The sequence below is a fragment of the Sciurus carolinensis genome, chromosome 15 (genome assembly GCF_902686445.1).
Source record: "Sciurus carolinensis chromosome 15, mSciCar1.2, whole genome shotgun sequence".
NCBI lineage: Eukaryota > Metazoa > Chordata > Mammalia > Rodentia > Sciuridae > Sciurus > Sciurus carolinensis.
Window position 1 is genome coordinate 2,665,812 of NC_062227.1, and position 27,372 is coordinate 2,693,183.

General features: G+C 53.8%; 2 protein-coding genes across 9 annotated transcripts in view; one reads left to right on the top strand and one right to left on the bottom strand.

Annotated features, from left to right (window-relative positions):
* Positions 1 to 19,979, top strand: part of Gnal (G protein subunit alpha L) — a 484,329-nt gene extending 464,350 nt beyond the window's left edge. For all 5 annotated transcript variants that reach the window (XM_047526849.1, XM_047526851.1, XM_047526852.1 and 2 more), the window contains 7 exons: positions 3,731 to 3,785; positions 5,016 to 5,089; positions 5,993 to 6,051; positions 6,658 to 6,778; positions 9,070 to 9,200; positions 12,440 to 12,507; positions 16,705 to 19,979. In XM_047526849.1, the coding sequence (XP_047382805.1) occupies positions 3,731 to 3,785; positions 5,016 to 5,089; positions 5,993 to 6,051; positions 6,658 to 6,778; positions 9,070 to 9,200; positions 12,440 to 12,507; positions 16,705 to 16,851 (655 nt within the window). In that variant the 3' untranslated portion in view covers positions 16,852 to 19,979. The remainder of the gene's footprint in view (positions 1 to 3,730; positions 3,786 to 5,015; positions 5,090 to 5,992; positions 6,052 to 6,657; positions 6,779 to 9,069; positions 9,201 to 12,439; positions 12,508 to 16,704) is intronic.
* Positions 19,980 to 19,984: 5 nt separating this feature from the next.
* Mppe1 (metallophosphoesterase 1) overlaps positions 19,985 to 27,372 on the bottom strand; it is a 30,500-nt gene continuing 23,112 nt past the window's right edge. For 3 of the 4 annotated variants that reach the window (XM_047526857.1, XM_047526855.1, XM_047526854.1), the window contains exons 5-11: positions 24,850 to 24,953; positions 24,205 to 24,279; positions 22,414 to 22,522; positions 22,221 to 22,289; positions 22,012 to 22,134; positions 21,213 to 21,353; positions 19,985 to 20,178 (exon numbers count right to left, since the gene is read on the bottom strand). In XM_047526857.1, coding sequence (XP_047382813.1) covers positions 19,996 to 20,178; positions 21,213 to 21,353; positions 22,012 to 22,134; positions 22,221 to 22,289; positions 22,414 to 22,522; positions 24,205 to 24,279; positions 24,850 to 24,953 — 804 coding nt within the window. In that variant the 3' untranslated portion in view covers positions 19,985 to 19,995. The remainder of the gene's footprint in view (positions 20,179 to 21,212; positions 21,354 to 22,011; positions 22,135 to 22,220; positions 22,290 to 22,413; positions 22,523 to 24,204; positions 24,280 to 24,849; positions 24,954 to 27,372) is intronic. The other variant, XM_047526858.1, reaches the window with a different exon arrangement.

Genomic DNA, 27,372 nt, shown 5'->3' on the forward strand with positions numbered 1-27,372 from the left:
TCAAAAAGGAGAATCCAGAGGGAGATTTGGCTCAGAAAGCCTGGTATTTTTCCAAACTTGCCTCAAGTCTTCCTGAGTTCCTGTTTGGTTAACATGGCATTTTCTTGCATATTGCTGGGAGCCTTGTCTATTCCTTCTTTACAGTAATCGTTTCTTCCTGCAACAAGATTCTTTTGTTGAAACATCCCTAGACCAAAGACGCATGTAACTTTTGAAAGGCTCCAATTCAAACATACCAGAAAAATAGTTCATCTTCAGGCAACTACTAACGTTACTTTTAGTCTTATTTGCCTTCTTTCAAATGCAGTTTCTAACCTAGATTTGAATTAATGGGAAAAAGCCAGGCATGGTGGCACACATCTGTACTCCAGCAACTCTGGAGGCTGAAGCAGGAGGAGCCCCAAGTTGGAGGCCGGCCTGGCAACTTAGTGGCACCCTGTCTCAAAGTGAACAAAAAGGACTTGTAAATGCAACTCAGTGGTAAAGTACCCCTGAATTCAATTCCTGGTACCAAAACAAAGAATTAATGGGAAAGAAATAGAGTGAACCGATGGATACAGAAATTTAACTTTCCTCCCATTTTGATTTATTTTAGTACAGGAACTCAGATGTGTGTTAGCAAAGAACTTTCAAACTAAAGCTGTTCTCCCTAACGGAGCAAGTTTCAGGTCTTCTGTGTGCCTTTAAAACAGACCTGCCACAAGGCCTGGACACTGTGGCTACCCTGCTGTCTTTGTTTTGAAAAGGTCACCTAAAAGAAGCCCCCATCTGATAACCTTGTTTAGTGCCCATGGTATCGGGCTCAGCCAGTCCCACTAAGAGCTGAAGTGAGGGACTCTGTCCACCTGCAATACACGAGCACCACTTGAGGGTGTTTCTGCAGCCAAAACCCAAAGCTGGAGTCTTTGGTACTATTAACGAGAATTTACAAGCCAGGGTGTTAAAAAAAACTGAGACACAGGCCTCTGATTTTTTTAATCAACTAGTTGATTTTAATTGAGTAGAAAATGCCTTCCTGGTTTCCCGAAATCCACTTTCGTACAGCTAGATGGTTCCATAGGAGGCAGGACCACAGTGGGGCTGCTTTGGCCGGACTCCTGTGTGGTGTGGCACCTGCACGGTGAGCTCCTGATTACACCAGGGCAATTGTGCGCCTCCCTCGGGCTCTTTTTATAGCGCCAGGAGCTCTGATGACGACAGTGGGCCCAGGTAACAGCCACGCAGCGAGCACAGGCCAGGGCCCCAGGTGTGGATGCCAGGAGCCCTGTGTGTCCCCGCTCCTTGGGGCTTGTGCAACCTCTCTCTTCCCAGAATAGTGTCAGGACAGACAGGTCAGCAGCATCTGTTCCGAATGATGGAACATGGTAAAAGATCTAGACCAAAATATATCAGGCCCCAGCTATGTGGTGCTTCTTTCTAGAGATTAAAAAAACTTGCATCTGCCCTTAAATATTATTCATACAGGACATGCACCTAAAAGGAAATAATGGGCATACATGTAAAAAAAAAAACCAGATTGAACACTTAAGATTGGAGCCAGGTGGGCCTGGTGGCACACGATGGTCGTGCCAGCTATTCTGGAGGCTGAGGCAGGAGGATTGGCTGAGCCTGGGAGTTCAATATCAGCCTGGGCAACATAGGAAGGTTTTGTGTCTTTTTTATTTTTTATTTTTGGCTTTGTGTCTTTAAAGAATAAAAAACAACAAGTGTAGTTTACCTGCTTTATGTGTCTTATATTTCCACTTTTAGGAAGGGGATAAGTCACAGTAAAAGGCAGTGTGCCCTGCCCATCAGATCATGACTCCGTACCAGCTGAAAAGGATTCTGTGTCCATGTAATTACAATTGGCCTCTCGCCATGGATGGGAATGTACTCTCAGGTTTCAAAGGGAAAGAGAAAAAGATACAATGTCTACATTGTCAACAATGCAGGTGACTTGTGAGGAGGGTGGATTCTGTGGATTGAATTCAGGGGTCCTCTACCACTGAGCTCCACTCCCAGCTTTTTTATTTTATTATGAGACAGAGTCTCCCTAAGTTTCACGGGCTGACCTCCAACTTGCAGTCCTCCTGCCTTAGCCTCCCCAGCTGCTGGGGTTGCAGTCCGTGCACCTCCACTCCTGCAGAAGTGATTCTTCACAGTTGTAATTTGATGATATTTTGAAACTGTGGTTCACAGTGAATGGCTTGCAAGGGGCATTCCTAGATTTCCTTAATATTTCTGTGTAGCATTCAGTGGCATATTTAAGGAGACAGTGTTACAACCCTTTCAAGTGTGGTCATGCGCAAGGCTCTGTGTGACTTCCGGGTCCTTGGAAAGCCCACCTCTGGGTGCAACCCTAAGAGCTCCCAGCTGAAGTAGTTCTGCAGCAGCCCTGGCCCTGGGCCAGGCATCAAAGCTGGAGGGAACCCAGCGCCCTCGGAGGTGGGAGGTGGGCGGGGAGACCTCCCCGCCTTTGTCTCCTGCATCTCAGAACCTCGGTTGGGGAGGTTCTCCCACCACTTCTGGAAGGCAGCCTTTACTGGTCTCTCCAGAACCCTGATGGACTTTGGTTGACGTATTTCACCGTTTCTACTTACGCAGGTTATTACCACCTGAATAAATTCACCCACCTGCCCACCCCGCGTGCCTCCTATTTTGAATCGGTTGCTTCCTAGACTCCGTACCCGGGGTGCCGGGATTCATTTCCAGCCTTGCGCCCTTCTTGGGGAGCCGATTAGTCTGCCTTGTGCTCAGCGCCAGGAGCTTATCAGGCAGGCAGGGCGTGTCTGCTGGGAGCACGGTGGCTGGGGCGCAGCCCTCCTCACTGGACGCCACTGCCCAGGCAGGACTTCCCGCGCTGGCACAGACCCTGCAGTCCTGTGCTCCTGCGGCGGGAGGGCCGGGAACTCAGGGCCTCCTTCCCTGGTGCTCTCTGTGGTGCCTTCAAGGCCAGCAACCACGGAGCCAGTCCACTCAGTTTTCAAACCAGGCCTCCACTGGGCAGGCCCCTCCCTCCTTCCACACAGGGACCTGTTCCCAAGAGGCCACCAGCATCTCACTGCCCTGCCACCTGGCCATAGCTCTGCAGCGTCTCTCCGGGCACAGTTGACCTTCTTTAATTCCAGGCACACACACACACACAACTTCGAGTTCTTACTAGGAATTCATTACATTAAAGGGTCATCTCTCAGCTTCCACGTTTTATTTACATCACAATGACTTCTACTAGCTTCACTTTGGACGGGAAGCCCTATTTCCTAATTTTGCAGTTGGCCCCTTCCCTAATCCTGTAGGACTGGGGAAAGGAAAGAGGGAAGGTAGAAGTTAAAAAGAAGAAAAGAAAGCCAGGCATGGTGATATACACTTGTAATCCCAGCAGCCCAGGAGGCTGAAGCGGGAGGATCACAAGTTTGAGGCCAGCCTCTGCAATTTAACAAGCCCTGCCTCAAAATTTAAAAAATTCTAGCACAGCGGTAGAGTGTTTGCCTCTAGCATGTGGGAAGCCAGGCTTCGATCCCCCAACACCACACACACACACACACACACACACCAGAATTTAGGCCTCTGCCTTCAGTCAGAACCAGTACAGTATCCAGTCAACCGCGTGCAGGAAGGAAGGTGGAAGGTGATCTCAGCTCTGGACCCGCCTGCCCGCTGCGCTTGTGCCATCTCCTGTGCCTGTGTCCCCAGCCGGGGGCGGGGCAGGGATGAGCACCCGCATCTGAACCTGCACTGGCTTTCCTTGCAGCTTCCTGGAGAGAATCGACAGCGTCAGCCTGGTGGACTACACTCCCACCGACCAGGTAGGAAAGCCCAAGGTCCACTTCCCAGATTAGGCAGTGACTGTTTCAACAGGTTAAGAAAAACCCTTCCATTAAGTGCTTCTGCGCACCGTTGCGTCCCTTGTGTTACCAAGCCTGAGCCCGTGCTCCCTGGCAGGATAGGAGCTCAGCTGCAGATTGGGAATTCCCACCCCACGGGGTGCTCAGCGGGGAAAGTCGGGTTCCATTCCCCTGGGTAAACCAGCCCGTTCTGCCTTGGGCTGGGCCTGGGTCCCAATGCCACAGGACACTCTGCAGGTGTGCCCCAGGCTGCTGGCTCCCTTGGATTGAGCAACACAAAGCAAACTCAGCACATCAGTGAACAACAGAGGCCTTGCGCCTGTGCAGAGAGGGCCCCACGTGGCTCCCTTCAGCAGCCACCAGGCCTCTGGAGCTGCTGAGCCCCAGGGATGATAGAGGGGCTCCATTCAGACTAACTCTCCAAACTCCCCAGAGTCTGCCTCCCAGAGGGCCTGAGCCTTGGGTCCTTGGAGGCTCTGTCCTCTGCCTTCCCTGGAGGCCTAAGGTCCGCTCTCTCCCTTGAGGTCCCTCTGGCTGAAGCCAATTCCAAGAGTTGAAAATGATCTGACAGAGCCAACTGGACTTCCTAGCTTTGGGGAACCCCTCAGGGTGTCCTGACACTTCTCCTCCTACCTCTGTCCTGTCTTCCAGGATTGTAGCAGAGTGACTGCTTCATTAACATCATAATGGGTCGATGGGTAATAATCGACCCTGACATTATCCAGTGAGGCAGAGAGGTCAGCTTTGTGAAACTGCTTGGCTTTCCTATCCCTTGGGGACCACAACAGCTTAGCTCTCAGAATAGAAAGAGTCAAGGAAGAGAGCGAGTCTAGAGTCCATCTGATCCGCGTCCAGGCTCATGAGGCATGTTTATGGACGCAGAGTTACTTTCTCCACCCCAACAGCTGGACAGGAGCACAGGTGCTCTCCCCAGAAGGCCAAGACTGCCACTCACACATCAGGGGAAAAGCAGTCAGCAAGATGTTCACAAGTAACATTTAAAAAGGCACAGCTCTCGAGCCTTTCAGGACCAAGTCAATACATTCATGGTGGCTTTTCCCTGGGGGATTAGACAGAGTTCATGTGAGCTTTCAGCTGTGGCTGCTTTCTTCAAGTCCAAGTTGTCATCTGCAAGTGCCATGGTAACCATGGCTACACCAGGGCTGAGCTTGCTTCTCTCCTTCCTCCCAGGACCTCCTCAGATGCAGGGTGCTGACATCGGGAATTTTCGAGACTCGCTTCCAAGTGGACAAAGTGAATTTTCAGTGAGTGTGCTGTTCAGAGCAGGGCCTCAGTTGGTGTGCGTTAGGGTGCGGCCCGCACCACAGCCAGGCCCTGGCATAGGGAGTTACTGACAAGGAAGCTTGTTGTGTATCAGTGTTCTGCTCTGCAACCCGGTTTTCCTCAGGCACCTTGGCATGTGCTAAGGCAAAGCAGATTAAAATCCTGTAGGATCGCTGACCTACCTGCCCGGGCCAACTGATCCAGACTGCGGGGTCCTAAAGCCCATGCGGGAAGTTTAGAGCCAGAGATGCCAGGTCAGGAAGATGTGGCAAGTGGGCGGGTACGGAGAAGCTCTCCACGGGGAGAAGCGGCGCAGGGAGAGGGGCGCTGAGCAGGCAGGTGGGCAAGGGGGCCGTCCTGCCTGCAGAACCCCAGAGGAGGCAGGAAAGCAGAGGGAGGCTGGGGACAGCTGGTGGCTCAGGGGTCTAGACTGAGTGCAGGAGGGTCGGGACCCCTGCAGGCCACTGGGAAGAGGCCCCTGGTGGCCCAGAGGGGTACAGACAGAGCTCGGGAGGCAGGGAGCCTTTCCCACTTGTCCAGGGGAGGAGAGCTAGGGCAGGTCATCACAGCTGCCCGGGGCAGGACTTGGCACGTACTCAGAGGCCCAAACGTCCGAGCAGGAAGTGGTGTGAACTGGAAACCGCGTGTTTATTAGGCCCCTACTGTGTGCCCCTACACACTGCGGGCTGCTCTCTGTCCCTCACCCCTCCGGCGTGCAGGGCCACAGAGGAGGGACTAAGGCTGATGTTCGCAGCCCCCTGCGTGGCCCTGCTGAGGCAGACGCGACCTCGTGAATGGGACACTCTGCCAGCAGAGAAGGGTGAGCAGAAGGGTCCCTCCCCGTCGCCGGCTGTCCTGAACAGTCTCCCTGTTGCTCCCCACAGCATGTTCGATGTCGGTGGCCAGAGGGACGAGAGAAGAAAATGGATCCAGTGTTTTAACGGTGATGTTCCCGCTCCCTGGAGAACTGGGGGCAGGGCCAACTTGCACGCCCCTCCTGTCTGACTGTTGATGAGTTGATGAGTCGGATCATCTCTCGCTTAACTAGAATGCAAACTACAGCTTTTTTTCTTTTGGTACCAGGGATTGAACCCAGGGGTGCTCAACCACAGAACCACATCCCCAGCCCTTTTTATATTGTTATTTTGAGTCAGGGTCTCACTAAGTTGCTTAGGGCCTTGCTAAGTTGCTGAGGCTGGCTTAAACTTTGCATCCTCCGGCCTCAGCCTCCCGAGCCTCTGGGAGTACAGGCGTAGGCTACTGTGCCCCGCCAAGCTGCAGCATCTTACAGAAGATCACTGTGCTTCTTCCTGAAACACAAATCTCATAAGCAAAGAATTGAAGCACCCAACTTACCTCTGTCTTGGGGCGGGCCCTGCGTGCTGTGCTCTGACCGGTCAGACGCACCGTGCGCGCAGGTCCTCCCTCCATCCCTGACGGGCGCGCCCCTGACCTGAGCGGCTGCGGGCGCGTGCTCGGGCGAGTGCGGGACTGTGACCCCGTCACGCCTCTGTCTGACTGCGGCTGCCCGTTCCCTCTCTCCCTGCAGACGTCACGGCTATCATCTACGTCGCCGCCTGCAGCAGCTACAACATGGTGATCCGGGAGGACAACAACACCAACAGGCTGCGGGAGTCCCTGGACCTGTTCGAGAGCATCTGGAACAACAGGTCAGGCGGGCCACTCCACCCACCCCGACCGCCCGTCTCCTTATGCCGAGAACACGCTCACGTTCGTTCTCCAGATAACACAGCCTCCCGGCGCAGATGACTCCTGGACCACACGAAGGGTCCCCCCACCCACTTCTCTAATGAAGCAGTGAATGTGCTTCGTCCAGAACTTTCAGACCTGTTTGAAAGCCCGAGAGTACATCTGAGGTTCAGAATTGGTTTTGTTCAATGCTCAAAACTTAGGACTCCAGTTTAGATCCTTTGCTGGCAACTTGCAGGGTGTGGTGATGACAATCTCCATGGTGTTGGTAATCTCAGTGGCTTGGGAGGCTGAGGCAGGAGGATGATGGCAAGTTCGAGGCCAGGCTCAGCAACTTAGTGAGACCCTGTCTTTCAAAATAAACAATAAAAGGGGCTGGTGGTGTGGCTTAGTGGTACAGCACCCCTGGGTTCCATCCCCAGTTAAATTTTTTAAAAAGCTACTGGTAACTGGATGATCTCTAAGTGCCTCCCGGCTCAAAACCACAGCAGAGGCCAGGCTGATTTACCAGTGCTGCAGAGTGGCCGAGGTGGTGGTGGCAGGCGTGCCCCACAGGCACACACTTACTCCCGTGCATGGAGATGGGTCCCCACGGAACACAGAGAGGGTGGGTTAGCCCTGCAGGAGGCGGGGCTTCCTGGAAACGCCCTCCGCTCTGTGGTGTTAGGACAGTTAGTGGGGAAGAAAGGCGGCCAGGACATACCAGCTGTGCAGAACGCTCGCTTGGGGGTCGGTAAGCTGACACAGGCTCATCACTGGAGCAAGGGCACAGTGTCGCAGAAGGAAAGAAGGATCTAGGCATGCCGCCGCGGGCTCCCAACAGAGTGACCGCACTCGCCCGCCTGCCCAGGGCCCCAAGTTCACCCTCAGCTCCCGAAAATTAAAAATAAATTATTTTGAACAAATGTTATTTTATAAACATGTGTGAGAATAGAAGAAAAGATGGGTGTAAAAATAATTTTAATAGTAATTTTCTCTGATGTAATTATTTCTTTCTACATATTTTTCTATAATTTAAGATGATAAATTATCCTCTTAATTTAAGATAATAGAAAAATACTCTCAAAATAACCTTTTTACAAAGATTATGTATTTTATAACTAAAAGAAGCTATAAAGCTATTTCCATTTGAGGGGGAAGTGGCTTGGGGGTTTTGTTTATTTTTAGTTTTTGTGGTCCTGGGACTGACCCCCAGGAGTGCTTTACCACTGAGCTACATCTCCAGGCCTTTTTAAAAAAGTTTAATTCTGAGACAGGGTCTAGATAAATTGCTGAGCCCGGCCTCAAATTTGGAATCCTCAGGCCTCGGCCTCCCAGGAGTGGGCATTAGAGGAGTGCACCACCATGCCTGGCTTGTGTTTCTAATTTACAATACATTCCCGTGGGCTGATCGGTCAGCCTGGCTCCTTGGAAGTAATGGATCCAAAGGCTTTGCTGCCTCTTTGTTTGCTAGACTCTTTTTGAGCCAATTCTTAACTCCTGTTTCATGAATCAGAGAGAATAGAAACCTTCAGATGTCACCTGTCCCCAGCTTGTCGCGGAGATGCAGGGAGTCTAGATCTGATTCACACCCTGTGCCGCAGAGAGGGCTGCAGAACAGCCGGGGTAGGCTGGACATGGAGGAGACCCGAGGAGTGTCAGACCAGGCTCCGCCTCTGGGCCAGTGAGCCTTGTGTTACTTTGGTGTTGCTGTTGTTAAGGGTTCTTCCAGTGTGAGTTTTCTGACCCTTTATTAGTAAATGACACCACAAAAAATCCAACCGCATCTGTTTCATGAGTACATCTTGGCTTTGGTGCCCGTAAATTCATGTTCCCAGTGAGGCTGAATTAGAAAATGCTAAGTTAACTCCCAGTGTTTGTCCTTGCTTACAGATGGACTGGGGCTACCGGTGTGCCAGACAGTTCTAGATCCTGGACATTACGGGCACCGGGGCACACGCCTGTCATCCCAGCGACTTGGGAGACCAGCCTGGGCCACTTAGCAAGAGCCTGTCTCAGAATGAAAAATAGAGGGGCTGGGGAAAGCAGCTCAGTGGTTAAGTGGCCCCGGGGTTCAATCCCCAGCTCCAAACAAGTTGATGAGTAAATAAAAGAGAACGGGTCCATACATTTCCAGGAGGAGGACCACACCCCACCCTCGTTTTCGTTTTCGATGTGGGGACGAGCCCAGGGCCCTCTGAGCGATGGCCAGCCCCGGGCTCCTTCAGCCCAGCCAGCCTGCACAGTGAGCTGTGCTTCTTCCTCTCTCCAGGTGGTTGCGGACCATCTCCATCATCCTGTTCCTGAACAAACAGGACATGCTGGCAGAAAAAGTCCTAGCAGGGAAGTCAAAGATCGAAGACTATTTCCCAGAATACGCGAACTACACTGTTCCTGAAGACGGTGAGATTCCAAAGCAGTTCTCGAGGTTGAGGAGTAGAACCATCTTTTCTCCAGTCTGATGAGTCTCAGAGACCCCGTCCGTCCACACCTGTCCTCCGCTCTGCCCTCCTAAGTGCTGGCGCACAGGCTCAGCACCCCTCCCGAGGCTTGGCGGCTTGGACAGGTGTGTCGACGGCAGGGGTTTGATAGCTGTGGGGTGTGCAATACATGATGAGGTGTCCTGGAGGAGGGCCCAGCCCTGCCCCGGAGACCATGCCATGCCTGGAGGTGAGGCCGCCTGTGTCCACCTCGCACGCTGCCTGGAGGTGAGTCGCAGGCTCCTGGCTGCCTGTGTCTGGCTGCTGCTGTCACGTGAGGTCAGGGTGCGATATCGTGTCATGTTGGTGCTCACAGAGTCCTGGATTTGGGGCACCTCAGATTCCGTATTTGTGGATGAGGCCCCGACCTGCATTAGGACGTCGGGCTTAGGACTCCACTGTAAGGGGTGCGCACCCCTGTGCACCACAGAGAGGGCCTTCGGGTGTGCGCGTGTCACTAGCTTAGTAGGTCCTGCCCTCGGCCGCCTTGGGATCTGGCCAGGAGCTTCCTCAGCCCTCCAGGGACCTGGGGAGCTGCTTCCTGCGGTTTTCCCAGGGAACATGAGGCTAACAGAGGCGGCTGCCTCGTTCCAGAGCCTGCCCAGGCAGGGCAGTGCGCGAACCCCGGCCCCAGCCTGGCTCTGGCTCCCTGTGCCACCTTTGCTATGCCACAGTGGAGTTCCCTGGGGTGACCATCCATCACGAGACGGCAGGACTGAGCACCACGGCCAGGCAGGTCACCAGAGAGGGCTGGTCACTGTCCACTCCCTGTGCTTCAGTTTCAGCAGGCCCCCGGCTCCCCACAGGCTTGTGGGGTGATTTGTCACAGGCAAAATGACATAATTTCTCAACATTTGAACCCCAAACTAGATAAAACCAAATGAAAGAGACTCTCCTAGAAACCAGCCAAGATTTGGGGAATCTATTTTTTATCATCAGTGAAGAGGGGAAAGAAATTTGGAATCTGTAAGTAAACTTTCCTGCTCTTCATGTTCAATTTTCTCTTCTGCATAATGGGAGAGCCGCTAACTAGCCTCGTCAGCAAGACCCTGAGCCACACCGGATGTTCTAGCAAAGCCCAAGAGCTAGACGGTTCCTGGCAGGGTAACAGACGCTGGAAGTGGGCCTGGACCTCCTTGCAGGCCGCCCATACATCCTCCCTCTCCCTGCTGAACCTCCCTGTGGCCACCTGCTTCCAAGACTGAGGCGCTGCTGCCCACCTCAGGGAGCCCACCAGAGCTCGGCCGCTGGTGCCCACGCTGCTGGCCTCTGTGTCCCGGCCAGCTGGTCTTCACCTCTCCGGGTGCCACCCACCTCCAGCCCTGGCCTCCCGGGTCTGGGAGGGAGCTGAGCTCTGTGGAGCCACCTCCACATCAGCTTCTTCCCTCTTGGCCCCTCGCGGCCTTGGTCCTGGTCCTCATACCCTTTGTCTCAGAGACTGCCGCAGCTTCCTCCCCGACCTCCCGGTATCTTTCCAGAACATTCTCTGAACTTCCACCGAGCCATCTTCCTGCAATCCCATCCTACCCCACCTATGCTCCCCATAAGGGGCAGCATGGCCACTGGCTTAAGGGCACTGTAAGCCCAGGCCAACCTGCCCCAACCGGGAATGGACAAGGGTCCAGGCCAGTGGCTCGGGACTCTGGGTTGCTGGTGATGTTGCCCGGCCCAGTGACTGACACACCTGGGCACGGGGTCACGTGCCTCCCAGGGCACCCATCTGTCCCTGGCATTGATGGCACCTGCTGGTAGCCAATGGAAAGGAACAGAGTGGGTGCGTGTGCCGCCGGGGAACGCCCAGCAATGCACTGAGAACAAGCTGAAAAGACCCTGTTCTGTGTGACTCCACTGTCCAAATCTGGAAAACTAAACCATGGGGACAGAACACACCCGAGGGTGCTTGGGAACGGGAGGAATGGGAAGGGGCCGCAGCGGTTGAGGCCGCCTCTGGAGCAGGAGGAGGCCCTGTGGTCAGTTGGTTCACAGGGAATGTGTGAGAACTCGCCAGGTTGCGCATCCCGCGCCGGCGCAGGCGTAGTTCAGTTGTCAGTCACCCTCAGGGCCACGCCCTTCCCAGCAGGCGCAGGGGCGCAGCCGAGGTAGCAGGGCTGTCTTGTTTGAAGCCCCGGCTGCAAGCTCCTCCGAGCTGCACCCCCAGCGCCTGGAGGCGAGAGCTTTGCAAGCTCTCAGGGATCCTGCACACAGTGGCAGCTGAGAGCCAGAGTGGCCTGCCCAACCCTCCCCTCCAGCGGAGCCTGGCCCCTAGAGGGCAGGCCCCCCTGGGCCTGAAGCCCGTCCCAGTGGCCACGTGCTCACAGACCCCAGGGAGCAGGCAGTGTTGAGAGCTTCCAGGTGTGCTCAGCCTGAGCCTCAGGAGAACGGATGTCCTGGGTGGGCCAATCCCAGAGGCGCAGACCAGCCGGGAACCCAGGGCCAGAATGCCCACTGCAGTCGACTTCCCTCGGGGCTCCCAAGAGCAAGGCTGGTGGAAGCTGACCGCAGCCAGTGCTAACCCACCCAGAGGGCCAGGGCTGCCAGTCTTCCTCTCCACACAGGTCTGCAGGCAGAGTCTGCTCTGGAGCTTGGTTGGCCGGCATTTGCTGAGATGCTTTCGTTTTATCTGAGTGGAAAATATCTCCCTCCATGGGTTTTGGTCCATGTTGACTGCTATAACAAAATACCCAAGACTGGGTGGTTTATAAACATCAGGAGTTTCCTGTTCCCAGTCTGGAGGCTGGGAAGTCCAGCAGATTTGGGGTCTCTGTTTCACAGATGGTGCCTCTGGGTGCATCCTCACATGGTGGAAGGTGTGCACAACCTACCTGGGTCTCTCAAGAGAGCATTAATCCCCCTCTTGAGGGGCTGAGCCCTCCTGACCTCATGACCTTCCAAAGGCCCCACCTCTTGATTCTGTTGCATTGGGAATTAGGCTTTGACAGAAGAATTTGGGAGGGAAACACACTTTCAGACCGCAGCACTGCCAAAGAAAAGTTTTATCAGAGGCACGAGTACTAAATCTGAGTGATCTGGGGAGAAGGAGATGAAAACTCTTGCCACACAGTTTTAACGCCGCGACCTCGGGGCAGCCCAGTCTCGCAAGTCCTTTCCTGTTTCCTCCACTGGCCTTTCAAATCACTGAAGTTCCATTTTTAATTTCCACAGCAACACCAGATGCAGGAGAAGACCCCAAAGTTACAAGAGCCAAGTTCTTTATCCGGGACTTGTTTTTGGTAAGTAGTTTTTCTAAGTTACCTTGTTCCTTATAAGTCACAAATTTCTTAACCTTTCAGGCTCTCACTGAGTCTTCCCCAAAATTCCGAGCCATGAGAGAAGGTGTGTTACCTGCATTTCAGGGCTGCACACACTGAGAGCCAGAGAGGTTAGACTTCTCACCCAGCGTAACACAGCTTCCAAGTGTGGCACTTTCTGAGGAGGATGGAGCCCTTCAGCAGAGTCTGCAGCTTAGGTCTCACACTTTACCCTACTGCCTCCTCCCAAAGCAGTAACAGGGTAAAATTTAACATGAAAATGGACCTGCTCAAATTTAGATATTGTTATGGGGCGCAACTTAAGAACAGAGCGATCACCACTGAGAAGTCCAAATTTGAGAGCCTTTATTAAGCCGGCTGGCTGACTGTTTCACACAATGCCCCCAAAAATGGCTACTGGGAGAACAGCCCCGACCACAGTGTTGTAGGGGTTCTTATTCCAAAAATCACATCAATCATAAGTGTCTGTTGCTATAATTCAAAATTACACATTAACATCATGAGATCACCAACAAAGGGGGAAGTGGGTCAAAATGACCCCTACCTAGGTACAAACTAAAGAATGGTTACTAACATCCACACAACCACTGTTCACATGGTACATTGTTTAGGAGCAATAGGGATCAAAAGAGAGCAATTCTTTACTACATACGAGTTGCCATTGTATATTATTAAACATGTCACACCAAGTAACTGAGGATGGGCACAGAGGCGGGGTGTTCCCATGGGAGAAGATTATTTCCTACATAACATGGAGTCTCGGAGCAAATTGGAGTCTGTTTCGTCATTTCCCTTAGAGTCTGGCCTGTAACATTCTCATGGAGTCAGATCTGTCAACCCATCACAATATTTTATTTTTTCTTCAACTCTTTATTTTGAGATTATTGCAAACGTACATAAAACATGAAAAAATTATGCAAATAACTCCCATCTACTCTTTGCAAATTGACCCCAGATTGGTGAAGTTTTTGCCATATTTGCTGTATCTATCTACGTATGTATTTTTTTCTCTTGAATAACCTACGGCTGACTGTGAGCTTTCATAGGCCTGGAACTAGTAAATTACAAGGCATGCCAAGGGCCTGTTCCTGCTGAGACCCCAGGTGTGCTCACGGGTACCAATGGGCCTTGTTTCCTGGACAGGTCAGGCTCTTAGCCCAGCCCGCCCAGGAACGGCCCATAGGCCACGGTCCAGACCCCCTCCTGCCCGCCCCGTTTCTATCACACCATGAGGGCAGTGAATCTTACCCTGATTTAGAAAGTAGTGATGATAAGAAATCAGTCCCCAGAGAGGTAGGGTTCTCCAGGAAGTGACCAGGCAGTACCAGAAAGGTTCTGCAGCTAAATAAATGGGGACCTGCCACCACTCTGAATGCATAGCAGGTGCTTCTCTGTGGTCAGACTCCGGAGCCTCCCCACTCCTGTGCACCCTGGAAACATCTTCAATAAGAGAATTCAGTTTCTAGCACGTCAGGGGATTCTTCTTTTGAGGATCATCTTGTAAGACCTCAAACTATAAAGACACATTAGAAAGGGCTCCACGAAACACTGTTCTAATCAGAACTAAAAGTTAATTAATATGAAAAGGTTGGGCATTGGGATGAAGGTTATAGAAACCAGGCGGGGAGGTGCACACATGTAATTCAGCTACTCGGGAGGCTGAGGCAGGAGGACGGCAAGTTTGAGGCCAGCCTCAGCAGCTTAGTCAGACCCTAACAACTTAGTGAGACCCTGTCTCAAAATTTAAAAAACATTTAAGTGGCGGGGGGTGATACTCAGGGGCAGAGCACTGGTCTAGCATGCACCGGCCTAGGCTCTGTGTTCAATCCCCAGTGCCAAAAACAGACAAACTGTGTCCTCCCCCAAATAGATGGGCATTCAAACCTTGCCTGGACAAGCCGTTCCTTCCCTGAAAAGGGACAAAACCTGCTGCTTACAGGAAATAAAGGCATTTGGAAATATTAACTTAAGGTTTGAGTCACAGAACTTGCCTGGGACGGTGAGAGCCTCAGTTCTGCGTGGCACCTGTCACTCCAGGCTGAGAAAGCAGCCAGGCCAGGCTCAGAACTGGTTCTTCTCCCCGCTACTGAATCTGGACAGGAGCTAATCTGGGGTAAAGCAATTACTTTGGCAATGTAAGGCCCCAAGGGAAGCAGAGACGATACTTGGAAAGGGAGGTCAAGGGGAGGACCTTCCTCTGGGAGGGGAGAAGGTGGGTTTGGGCAGAGAAGGGAGGGGCTTAGTGGCAGGAAGTCCATTTGAGAGCGGCCACGTGCCCCCTGAGCATCCTCCTCAGATGCACGTTACAGTCACTGCCTGAGGAGGGTACCAGCCACCAGGGTTTGTCCCAGACAAGGCCTTTCCTCCCGTAGGGTCGGCAGGAACCATCTCCACAGGCAGGAGGGAGGTAGAGCTGGGGAGCCAGGAGCTGGAGAGGAGGGTCAGCCCCCAGGGTCCTGCCAGTCCTGGGGAATGATCCCACCCCAGACTGGACACCAGCTGCAAGCCCCAAGTCAGGGCTGGGCTGGCCTCCCAACAGTCCAGCTAAGGTGAGGCTGTGAGGGGCAGCTCACAGCATCCTGGTGGTCTTCATGCCTCCGGGCTGTCCCGGTGACCGTGGCCTCCTAAGAGAGGGCCCCACCACGCCAAGTCCGGGCACTGCCAGGTCCTGGTTTCCAGGTCCTGTCAGGTTAGTGGAACCAGTGGACAAGGCAGGTGTGCCAGGAGATCTGACCTGTACCAGGTTTGCAGATGGCAACGACCTTTGTAGCGACTCCATACCCCAAGTTTTCAGGGCCCCGAGAGAGGGACAGGGACAAGCTAGTCTGATGGTCACAGAAGAAAGCCTACTTTCAGTTCATTCTCTACACACTTACCTGTGTGCACCAAATATCTCACCTGGTGCTTTAGAGTTTAAAGGATATATATAACCAGCCAGATGTGGTGGTGCACACCTGTGATCCCAGCGACTCAGAAGGCTGAGGCAGGAGGATGGCAGGGTGAAGGCCAGCCTCGGCAACTTAGGGAGACACTGTCTCAAAGTAGAATTTTTTAAAAGGCCGGGGATGAGGCTCAGAGGCGGAATGCTCCTGGATTCAATCCCCAGTACCACCCACGTGTGCGCACAGACGCAAACATGTAAACTCCTTGTTTGGGTGCTCACAAGTTTAAAATCAGGGACTGGGGTGCAGCTCTTGATAAAGCACTTGTTCCACTCCCAGCACCATAAAAACAAGCCTCCAGAGCAGCCCGACTCTGGCTCAGATTAAGTCTGAACCCCGAGGAGTCTCAGCCTGCAGATCCTTTCACTCAGACATAGGGAGGGCACAGGAGGTGCAGGGATTCCTGAGGAGCCAAGAGAGCACTCCATGTGACCCTGCCCAGGCTACCAGGGCCACCACGACTGGGCACCACTGCTGGAGGCTGCCAGTCTGAAGTCCCGGGGGCAGGGGTGCTTCCTCCTGAGGCCTCTCTCTTGGCCTGCCCTCGGCCACCTGCCCTGTCCTCTTCCTCTGTGTCCTACCCTCTTCTTACATGGACACCAGTTGCACTGGATTACACCCACCTAACAACCTCATTTGACCTCAGTCCTCTCACTAAAGGGCCTGTCTCCAAATGTCACATTTCACCTGAGGAACAGGGGTCAGGACTTCAAATTCTGCCACCCCCCCCCCCCCCCCCCCCCCCGCCTGACCCGGGAGCTTCACAGTGTGTGGTCTGAGCCTGTCACTGATCATGATCACTGGTGCAGGAGATCAGTGGGACCCATGTGCTCCCCACTGAGGGCCGCCAGCTAGGATGTCTAATGAGCTTGTTTAAGCCACAGAGGTGGACATCAGCCCCTCAGTCACACCTGCTAGCAGTGGAGCTGCTGTGACTGGCAGGACAGATGGCGGACTCGCCTCATGAGGCACGTCACACCATGCTCACTCTGGATACTCTCAGCTCCTCGTCCCGAGCTGGCCTTCTCCGCATGCGCTGCCTCCAGCTCAGCGCGGATCACGGGGTGGGTCTGAGCTTGAGGTGACCCAGGTCCCTGGCCACGCCCTGCCAGGGCGGTGCCTCCCGGCAGGTGCTCTTAGGGACCCACAGCCTGCCCGCCCACCGGCTCTGTGCAGAGCGCTGCCCAAGCCCCTCCGCACTGACTCTTTCTTGCAGAGGATCAGCACGGCCACCGGCGACGGCAAGCACTACTGCTACCCGCACTTCACCTGCGCCGTGGACACGGAGAACATCCGCAGGGTGTTCAATGACTGCCGCGACATCATCCAGCGGATGCACCTCAAACAGTACGAGCTCTTGTGAGGCTCCCGGCCGCCCGCCCCTCCGCCGCCTCCCTCCCTCCTGGCCACCCCTGGCCGGACTGTGTGTTGGTCCACCCCAGCCGTGGTAGGGCGTAGTGTGTCTAGTTCCCTCTGGCTGCTGTCTGTCCTGCCCCCGGTGCCCCACCAAGCCTCCGGCTACCTCTGTCCCCCAGGTTTGGTTCCGTAGCTTGGTTTCCACTGAACACAACCTCCACCCCAGATTTGCCCCTCTCACTGGGCCACGCTGCAGGGAACCCTCTCTGGGTGGGGACCCCTGTCACACGCTTGAGTGACTCACCAAGAGCCCCGTAGATGCGAGAAAGTGCTTTTTCTTCTTCAAGTTATCAAGCATGATTGCAAACGCACGTGCAGGGGCCCTGAGCAGGGGCTCTTCCAGTTCCCCGGGGAGGGCTGACAGGTGGCTGGCCAAGGCAGAGACCCCGAGCAACCAAGCAGAGGTGGTTTTTTTCTTTTCTTTTCTTTTTTGTGGCAGTACTAGGGATTGATTGAATCCTGGGGTGCTCTACCATTGAGCTACACCCCAGCCCTCTTTATTTATTTATTTTCCTGAGACAGGGTCTCACTAAGTTGCTGAGGCTGGCCTTGAACTTGCAATCCTACTGCCTCAGCCTCCCGAGTAGCTGGGGTGACAGGTGTGCTCCTTCACCCTCAGCTGAGAAGCCCTTGTTCAGTCTCCGGTACCCTTGCTGCCAGCCAGCCTCAGGCACTTGAATCAGAGCTCCTCTGAGCCTTTTACATCTCACTGCGCAAGTGCGTCCTGTCTGAAAAAAAGACCCTTTACACCTTCACTACATTTGGGTGGAGTCTTCTTTCATATATTCTTTTAGTTGTTGGTTTATTGCTGGTTTATTACACTGTACAGACCACAAAATGTAACATTCTTTTGTATCACTACTACGGAAAAATCCTTGTAGATTTTTGTGCCTTGGAGATGGCTGTATCTGTAGAGGAAATGCGTCTTCATTGTGCTTAATGTCATCATGACCTGCTGCTTACTCCATAAAAGGAAATGAATAGGCCAGCCTTGACGATAGTCTCATCAGGCTGGAACTCTGGTAGATATCCCTTGATTTCAAGAAACTGTAAATTAGATGCATCTGTCACCCCCACCAACACTGTCCTGCCACTGCCTCAGCCACCCGCCCGTGCTTCTCTAGTCTCAGCTGCAAAGTCCTGAACTCCCTTCCAGGGTACGGGCCACAGTCTCATCTTCCCGAGAGCCAGGGATTTATTTTTTCTTCCCAGTCGATGTTTCTTGATTACTTTGCCTAGTTAAAGACTCCTTCAAGTTCCCCGACTAGGAACAGGAGCACCATCCCCAGAGCCAAAGCTTCGGGCAGAGGCTCCACCAGCAGGTAAAGAGATGACAAGAGAAAAGCAAGTGGCATGTGTCTGCATGGCGGAGAGGAGAAGGGCAGCACCTTCGTGTCTCGTGAAGAAGAGCATTACACAATCTTTTTTTAAAAATTATTTTTATTTGGACTGGGGCTGTAGCTCAGTGGCAAAGCGCTTGCCTAGCACGTGTAAGGCACTGGGTTCCATCCTCAGCACCACCTAAGAATAAACATAAAATAAAGGCACGGTGTCCGTCTAAAACTGAAAATATTTTTTAAAAAAATTATTTTTATTTGCAATGCTGGGGATGGAAGCTGGGCCGGAGTCCAGGCCAGGCAAGCGCTCTACCACCAGGCTGCACCCCGGCCCCACAGAACCTTTATTTGAAACCTGAAGGCTGAAGACATGGCTGTTTTTCATGTGCAAGATTTTCAAATGCAGCCTCAAAAGCTGTGGTCCAGTACGTCACCTGGGAAGGAAGGATGCTGTGGTAACGGGGCTTCTTTTCCAGCTGCAGGCACAGGTTTGGGGTGGTTTTCTTGGGCCTAAAGCAATCTGTAAAGGTGTCCAGAATTAAATTTTCAACAGTACACATCCAGAGAAGTGACAGCCTTTATTAGTTCATTACTTTCCTTTTCGACTTCAATATTTTAAAGTTTACTCTCTGGATCAGCATTTTATGATCCTGTAGAAATTCGTCCAGATTTAGATGCCACTCTTCCATGGAGGATGACGGCCTCACAGGCCATCGCTGGGACGCAGCCCGTGGTTTATCTCCTCATCCCCAGCTCCCTGCTTCTTCCATTCCCCTTGGTTGCCTAAAACCCAGTGGAACTGGGACACATAAAATGGAAATGGTTTTCAAGTCCCCTTCTGCTTTCCAATAAGAGGAAGGAAACGGAAAAGAAACACATCCACCCCCAAAAAAAAAAAAAAAAAGTGAAGTTCTGTACCGCTGTCCTCATTATTGCTCAGTGATTTCCCCTGACCAAATACGATTGAGGAACCAGAGGCGCGGGGTGTAGCTCAGAGGGCAGCTCAGGCTCAGCATGCCCAGGGCCTGGGGTGCAGTCCCCAGCACCGCCTCAAATAAACAAACAAATGGTAAAAGTTGGGTTAAAAACCAGAACCAGACTCTTAAGAAACAAAAACAAAAAGAAGACATTACATCTGACCTGAAATCATTAAAATATTTATTTTTAAATACTAAAAGCCATCTATGACCACTCCATTTTTTTCAATTTTTGATCATTAACAGGCATTAGATGTAACAACATGGTCTCCTAAATAGAAAATTTACCTTTACCTAAAAATCTGACTCCATTAGTTCCATACCGAAGTACGAAGGTCTATAAAACCCGCGTGCCCCACAGCTGCATCTGCGGTCTAAGTGTACAGCGTCCGGCGTGCAGGCGTTTAGAGCCACTTCACAGGACAGAGGCAAACCACTGCGCCTGCGCACGGGCGGCCAGGGCGCAGCAGGGTGCGGGTCCTTCCCCGGGAGCAGGGCGCAGCTTCGTGCATGAAGGGGCGGCGTCCGCGGCGTCCCCCTCTGTACAGACGCAACCTTCGCTGAGGGCACCCGCGTTTGGTAAGGCAGCCTGCCGCAGAGTCCGGGTTCCGTTTTCACAGCACGAGAGGAGCCAGCTATTCATTGTGCGTCGCCGGCTGCTGAGGTGCGCAGCGAGGCCCACGGTTGGCCGGCTCGCTGGAGCACGAGATGGGTTCTGCTGGAGCTCCCGTCTGTGATGGACATCTGATGGATGTCCACCGCAGAATCACCCGCTCTTCACCTGGCCCTGTGCATTCTGAGCCGGGTCCATGCAGAGGGAAAAGGCGAGGCCAAGCGCCCGGCCCCGGTTAAGGCGAGGACCACCAGGAGCCCGGCCGCCCCGCAGTAGGTGCTGAGAACCGTGCCCTCCAGCGGGAGGAAGCACTTGGAGAGGGCGTAATCTCTGGACGTGAGGCTGCCCTGGAAGAGAAACGGAAAGCTCCTTTTCTTGCTGAGTCCCAGCACAGCAGCCCCAGCAGCGGCCAGAGGGAAGTCTGCCCTGTGGAGCTCCCACGGGTGGGGCAGTGGCAGCCCTTGCCACCCGAGACCAAGCCACCCGGTCCTCAGCCTGCACGGACCGCCACCTGCCCAGCAGGCCCTGGCAGGAGGAGGTGCAGGCAGGCATGCCTGGAGGGAGCAGGTCTGAGATGCAGATCTCTCCATTCAAACTCACCCCGGCTCCCACCAAAGAGTGGGGGGCACCTGACAGAGACTCAGAGCAGGCCAGAGACCCGGGAGCAATGGCCAGCAAGGAACAGGCATCTAAGGGTGTTTTCATGCCACTCGACACCCACACATGTGCCCACCTGTCCACAGGCTTTTCTTGCTAGGAATGGAGGCCAGGGCCTTGTCATGCTAGGCTAGCACTCCACCCCAAGTCACGTGCCCAGGCCCACAGCTCAGCTTTGTGGTCAGTGCAGAACGTGAAAGGACAGTGGAAAACATTCGCATTCACTGTGAGTTAAAAACACAGGGTCTCCTGCCACAAAAGCATCCCTGAGCTGGACACAGGAACCCATGACTGAAAGCAAGGTGTGGCTATGTCCAGTGGTCACTGATGGACAAACACTGTCCATCTGCTGGCAGATGCTGCAGCACTGTCTGCCAGGCAGACGGGTATGTTTGCAGAGTGAGACGACCGAGTGTCACGGATAAGTGACATGATCCTGCTCCTTAGGAAGTGACACCCGCAGAGTGTGGCATGGGAGGACACTGCCCTTTGAACGGGACAGCACACTCGGGGAGAGCTGCTGGCGCCGAGGGCCCGGGAGCAGGCTCTGCGTGTCTGCTTCCACTCAGGTGCTGGGCCTGGTCACTGACTCACGTGAAGCGTGTAGGCAGGCTCACTGATTTCTGGCTTTTGTACCTTTTTACAGAGTGCAGCAGTTAAATAGTTGATGACTGTGTTGATTAAATGCCTATGAAAGCTTTCAGATGAATAAACATCACGTTACCAGGATGAAACTGGGGTTGTTTCTGTTCCGCCAACTGAAAGATGGGACGCTGATCTCGGGGACACTGCCTCCGTGCAGCACCTCACAGGCGCTGTGCGTGTGGCCGCTCAGGATCAGGCGTGGCCGGAACCACCACAGCAGCTGGCCCAGGGACACAGGCAGAGAGTCAGCGCTCAGATACCACAGGGACCCTGCCCCGTGAGCCCGGGGCCGCCATTCAGAGCTAAATACGGAATTGCTACGGAGGACTGCTTATGTTCTCCTCCAAAAATAAGCTTGTTTATAAGTAAGGCTTGTTTACACCCAGTCTTAGAATCCACCTTCCCATCCCAGACTTCATATGTCTTATATGTTATTTTTATAAGCATTTTATAAGTTTATCTCATATAGTCCATAAATATTTATATTTTTTAAATATAAATCCACTTATTTTTAAGTATAAGATGAAAAAACGTAATATGAATCTTATATTCACATTTTATCATATACACACGCTATCTATATTCGTTATATACATTTAAGAAAGTGCATTTTTAATGAAGACCCGAACACCTTGACTCTGAGTGCCCTGCACACTCCCAGGTCCCATTTCAGTTACGAGAAACTCTGAGTGCAAACAACAGCGAGCATGAAACTGACTTGAGGAGGAAACAAGGGAATCTAGAGAAAAGGAAAGCCCAGCAGCTAATGAAGTCTGAGCTGGTGCCACCCCACCCTCAGGGGCCTCCGCCGCTCCCGCTTCCTGCCTTCCCAGGGCAGGAGAGGAGTGTCGCCCGGGCGGAGCCCACGCCCGGCTCACCTTCTGTGAGGCCTCCCGAGAAAGCACGTCGTACTTCTCCTGGAAAGGGACGTTCCTCTCCTCGGGAGGAGCCGCGTCCTCCCCAGAGCAGTTGGCATCGCTGGCGCGGTACAGCGGGTAGTGCTGCCGTGATCCAAAGAGGACAGGGTGGAACTTCAGGGACCCGCAGGTGGCTTTGCCCAACCCGGGCTCCTACCAACCCAGCTCACCTGCAGGAGGATGGGGGCGGACACCGGGAGCCGCTGCCCACCTGCACACTGGTTGGAGTCTGGCTCCTGCTGGTCAGAGGTCAGCCGTTAACCAGCGCACCCGGCCGAGGGCAGAAGGGGGGGGTGCCCAGCAGCAGCAGGCGCGGGCCTGTGCCCACCGACCCTCCCACCTGAGCCCGCCGACCTCTCCTACCTCTCGGGAGCAATTCAGTTTGCGAGAGACTTCAATGAGTTCAGCCTCGACTTGAGAGCAGATGCCACAGCCGTCCCCTTCCAGGGCCACACTGTTGACCATCACAAAACTGAGAGACAGTGGGGGCAGGTCAGGCCACCCCTGCACAGGCCTGAGTCCCTTCTTCCCATCTTTCCGGGAAAGCACGCTGAGCGCCTCGGTGGGAAGAAACAAAGCCAGCCCAGCTCTCGGTTCCGCTGGGCTGTGTGAATGGCATCAGCAGGAGTTACATCCAGGACACGGGAAAAGGATTTTTAGCCCTAAACTGCTTAGAGACCCCAGATGACAGAAGCCCTGAGCTCAGGCTGCCTGTCCACTTGACACCTAGCCAGAAACGTGTGTCCTTGGGCAAGTTACTTGGCGCACCAGGCCTCACCTGTCAAGGTAGGGTAGGAACGTAAGCCCACACCATCAGCAGGCTGGGAGGACGGAACAAACAACACGGGTGCCTGAAAGAGAGCCGGCCACCGGCCACCAGCCACCGGAGAGTCTGGGTGAACTCTAGCCGAGGGCCTGCTCCTGCCAGGTGCACTCAGCAGGTCAGGCAAGGGGCGGGCGGCAGGTGCTGGCTGCCGCTGACCGGGCTGGGCAGGCCCAGACCTGAAGAGCCTCTGCAGCTCCTCCACCTTAGTCCTGGTTTCTGCAGACCCCCTGGATCTGCTCTTATCCCCTAGACAACGCCACCTGGGCGGAGAAGGCGCCTGTCACTAAAGACTCTGAAACTCAAGCAATTACAGAGAGGGAAACTGGTCTCCATGGTGACACAGGAAGGCTGCCACAGGCAGAGGGAGGGAGGGGGGCACTCGCAGTGCTCCACACTCTCAGTTCAGGGGCTTCACAGAGGGCCTCACTGGACAGCCCCCCTGAGCTGCCACAGCCACCGTCAAGAGTGCTGGGCACCCAGGAACACAGCCAGGAGAGACCCTCCTCTCCCACCTTCCTGTCACTGCCCACCGCCTGGGTGGTGAGCACCCTGCCCTGGTGCTGCAGACCAGAGTGGCTGCAGGGGTGGGCACTGCAGGGGCCTCTCAGAGCGCAGCTAATGAGGTGGCCAGACGCAGGGCCGGGGGCTCTGGTCAAAGGTCAAGGCTCCGGGAGCTGCAGAGTCTCCCGACACACTTGCCTCCAAGCCCCAGGACACAACTGTGGGAGCAAAATAAAGACACCTGTACACAATAGGCTGGAGAAATGCAGGGACACTGCACCCAGGGACAGGGGAGTCCAGGCTGGCCACTCGACACGGGCTCCTAGGAAACCTGGGTGGTGTGAGGTCTCTAACGCGGATACCTATCAACTCCCAGGGCCACCAGCATAGGGACTGGGACTTTTATCTCCCTGGGACCATTATCCAAGATGCCAGTCACAGGGAAAGTGGGTCCGACCGAGCATGGTAATCACCTTCTCACACGAGGCAGAGCTGACCCTGAGCAGCTCGGAAGCCCTGGGCTCCAGTTCCAGCCCCAGCACCGAATGGGGAGGGGAGAGGAGGAGGAGGAGGAAGAGGAGGAGGAGGAAGAGGAGGAGGAGGAAGAGGAGGAGGAGGAAGAGGAGGAGGAGGAAGAGGAGGAGGAGAAAGAGGAGGAGGAGGAGGGTGACGGGGGAGGGGAGGGGGAGGAGAGAGGAAAGGAGGAAAGGAGAGGGAGGAGAGAGGAAAGGAGGGAAGGAGGGAGAGGGGGAGGGGAGGAAAGGGGGGGGAGGGGGAGGGGTAGAAACTTCGGATTCAGACCTTAAGAATTCACAACCAATACTCACTTCACTCCCTTCCATGAAAACAGCCTGTCAGAGCTGAAGACCTCCTCAAACCGTCTCACGTGGTACATGCTCATCCTATATTCAGTTGTGAGAGAAAAGTTTTTCAGATCAAGCACATTAGAACCCTGGAGTTATCCGAACATTGCAAACAACTCCCAGGAGCTGAGTCACACGAGCACCACCAGGTGAGCGCGGCAGCTGACCCCAGGTGGGCAGTTCAAATCTTAGCCCCAGGCAGGTTATTTAGCTCCCAGGGACTCCGTTCTCATTGGGGTAAAGAGTAAAACAAGAGGACCCAGTAAAGACTAAAGAGATGACACAGGAAAGAAACCTGACCGGGCCCTATATTCCTGTGCGCTACTGAAGTCTACATGGTCTTGTTTTCTGACTCCCAGAGGAAACAGTCTGGCCACTGACTGCACATGTCACTCGGATAATTCCCAAGGGCACATGTGATTGACTCGTTCCTGCAGCAGACACTGCAGAGGGTGGACAATGCGCCCCCGCGTCACCAAGTCCCTAAGGAGCTCATGCTTTGGAGCTTGCGTCTTGAGGAGTGTCCTCCCACGGCACAGGCAGGCTTCCCGCGTGTTCAGAGTGAGCGTGAACAGGGCCTGGGGCGCAGCGCCCTGGCCAGCCACTTACTGGTAGTGAAAGCCAATGTCGTGGTTGCCGGCGACCACCTTCAGCTGCACGTGCGGGGGGTGTCTGAACATCTTCCGAAAGCGCGCCACTTCCTCCTCCCAGGCCTGAGGACACAGGGTCACTGCTGAGGGCCCCGAGCCCCCTGTCCCCATGGTCAAAAAGCACGGCCCTGCCGGGACTTGAGAATTTATTTCCTGGGTCCAAATCGGATGTTCACAAAGCTCAGAAAACCAGGCTGGGTCTCTGGCTCAGTGGTGGAGCGCACACCCAGCACATGTGAGACTCCAGGGTCCATCCTCAGGACCACACATGAACGAGCAATAAAATAAAGGTTAAATTTAAAGAAGAAACCAAAAACCTTTGAGTTTTTTGATTCTTCCTAATACCTCTTTCCCCAGGACTACTACCATACCTTTAATCCTTTATTTAATTTGATGCCAAATCTTAACAAGTGGTATCTCCCCCATCTTTAACCATTTTTTAACTGGCAATTCCCCCAAATATTCGGTTGGTGCACTTGTGACTTCAAGGTTCCCACACATGGAGACCAGGGTGGAAACTCCTGGAAACAAGACACCTCTTTACACCTCCTACCTACTCACACCTCCTGTCAGGACTACCTCCTCATCTCCTGGCCAGGACTACATCTTCACACCTCCTGGTCAGGACTACCTCCTCATCTCCTGGCCAGGACTACATCCTCACACCTCCTGGCCAGGACTACCTCCTCATCTCCTGGCCAGGACTACCTCCTCACACCTCCTGGCCAGGACTACCTCCTCACACCTCCTGTCAGGACTACCTCCTCACACCTCCTGGCCAGGACTACATCTTCACACCTCCTGTCAGGACTACCTCCTCACACCTCCTGTCAGGACTACCTCCTCACACCTCCTGTCAGGACTACCTCCTCACACCTCCTGTCAGGACTACCTCCTCACACCTCCTGTCAGGACTACCTCCTCACACCTCCTGTCAGGACTACCTCCTCACACCTCCTGTCAGGACTACCTCCTCACACCTCCTGTCAGGACTACCTCCTCATCTCCTGTCAGGACTACCTCCTCATCTCCTGTCAGGACTACCTCCTCATCTCCTGTCAGGACTACCTCCTCATCTCCTGTCAGGACTACCTCCTCATCTCCTGTCAGGACTACCTCCTCACACCTCCTGCTCAGGACTACATCTTCACACCTCCTGTCAGGACTACATCCTCACACCTCCTGTCAGGACTACCTCCTCACACCTCCTGTCAGGACTACATCTTCACACCTCCTGTCAGGACTACCTCCTCACACCTCCTGTCAGGACTACCTCCTCACACCTCCTGTCAGGACTACCTCCTCACACCTCCTGTCAGGACTACATCCTCACACCTCCTGGTCAGGACTACCTCCTCACACCTCCTGTCAGGACTACATCCTCACACCTCCTGGTCAGGACTACCTCCTCACACCTCCTGGTCAGGACTACCTCCTCACACCTCCTGTCAGGACTACATCCTCACACCTCCTGGTCAGGACTACCTCCTCACACCTCCTGTCAGGACTACATCCTCACACCTCCTGTCAGGACTACATCCTCACACCTCCTGGTCAGGACTACCTCCTCACACCTCCTGGTCAGGACTACCTCCTCACACCTCCTGTCAGGACTACCTCCTCACACCTCCTGGTCAGGACTACCTCCTCACACCTCCTGTCAGGACTACATCCTCACACCTCCTGTCAGGACTACATCCTCACACCTCCTGTCAGGACTACATCCTCACACCTCCTGTCAGGACTACATCCTCACACCTCCTGGTCAGGACTACCTCCTCACACCTCCTGTCAGGACTACATCCTCACACCTCCTGTCAGGACTACATCCTCACACCTCCTGTCAGGACTACATCCTCACACCTCCTGGTCAGGACTACCTCCTCACACCTCCTGGCCAGGACTACCTCCTCACACCTCCTGGCCAGGACTACCTCCTCACACCTCCTGGCCAGGACTACCTCTTCACACTTCCTGGCCAGGACTACATCTTCACACTTCCTGGCCAGGACAAAGGATGAAGGACACAACATCCTTCAGCCTCCACCCAACCCCACCCCAACAACCTGAGAGCCAGAACCAGCAGCTGTGGGAGAAGGACAGAGCAGTCATCTCAACACACATTCCAAGAGTCTGACATTACGTTCACTGTGTTCACTCTCTTTGACTGACATAGGTCTGCCTTTGTTGCCCAGGTGATCCTCCTTCCTCGGCCTTCCCAGTAGCTAGGACTAGAGACAACATCATGCCCAGCTAGTTCTTATTTTTATAAGCTAAAAATATCAATTGGACAAACACCTTAGGGTGGGCCAAAAACCAAAAAAACAAAAACAAAAAACAACTTCTATTTTGGATAGTAGCAACTTTATCCTAAGAATTTAACAACTAAATTAACAACTTTATCCTAAAACACAGTACAATTCAACATAAAGAAAATTACTAAACTCCTTCAATACCTGTACAAAAAAGAGTTCACATTAAA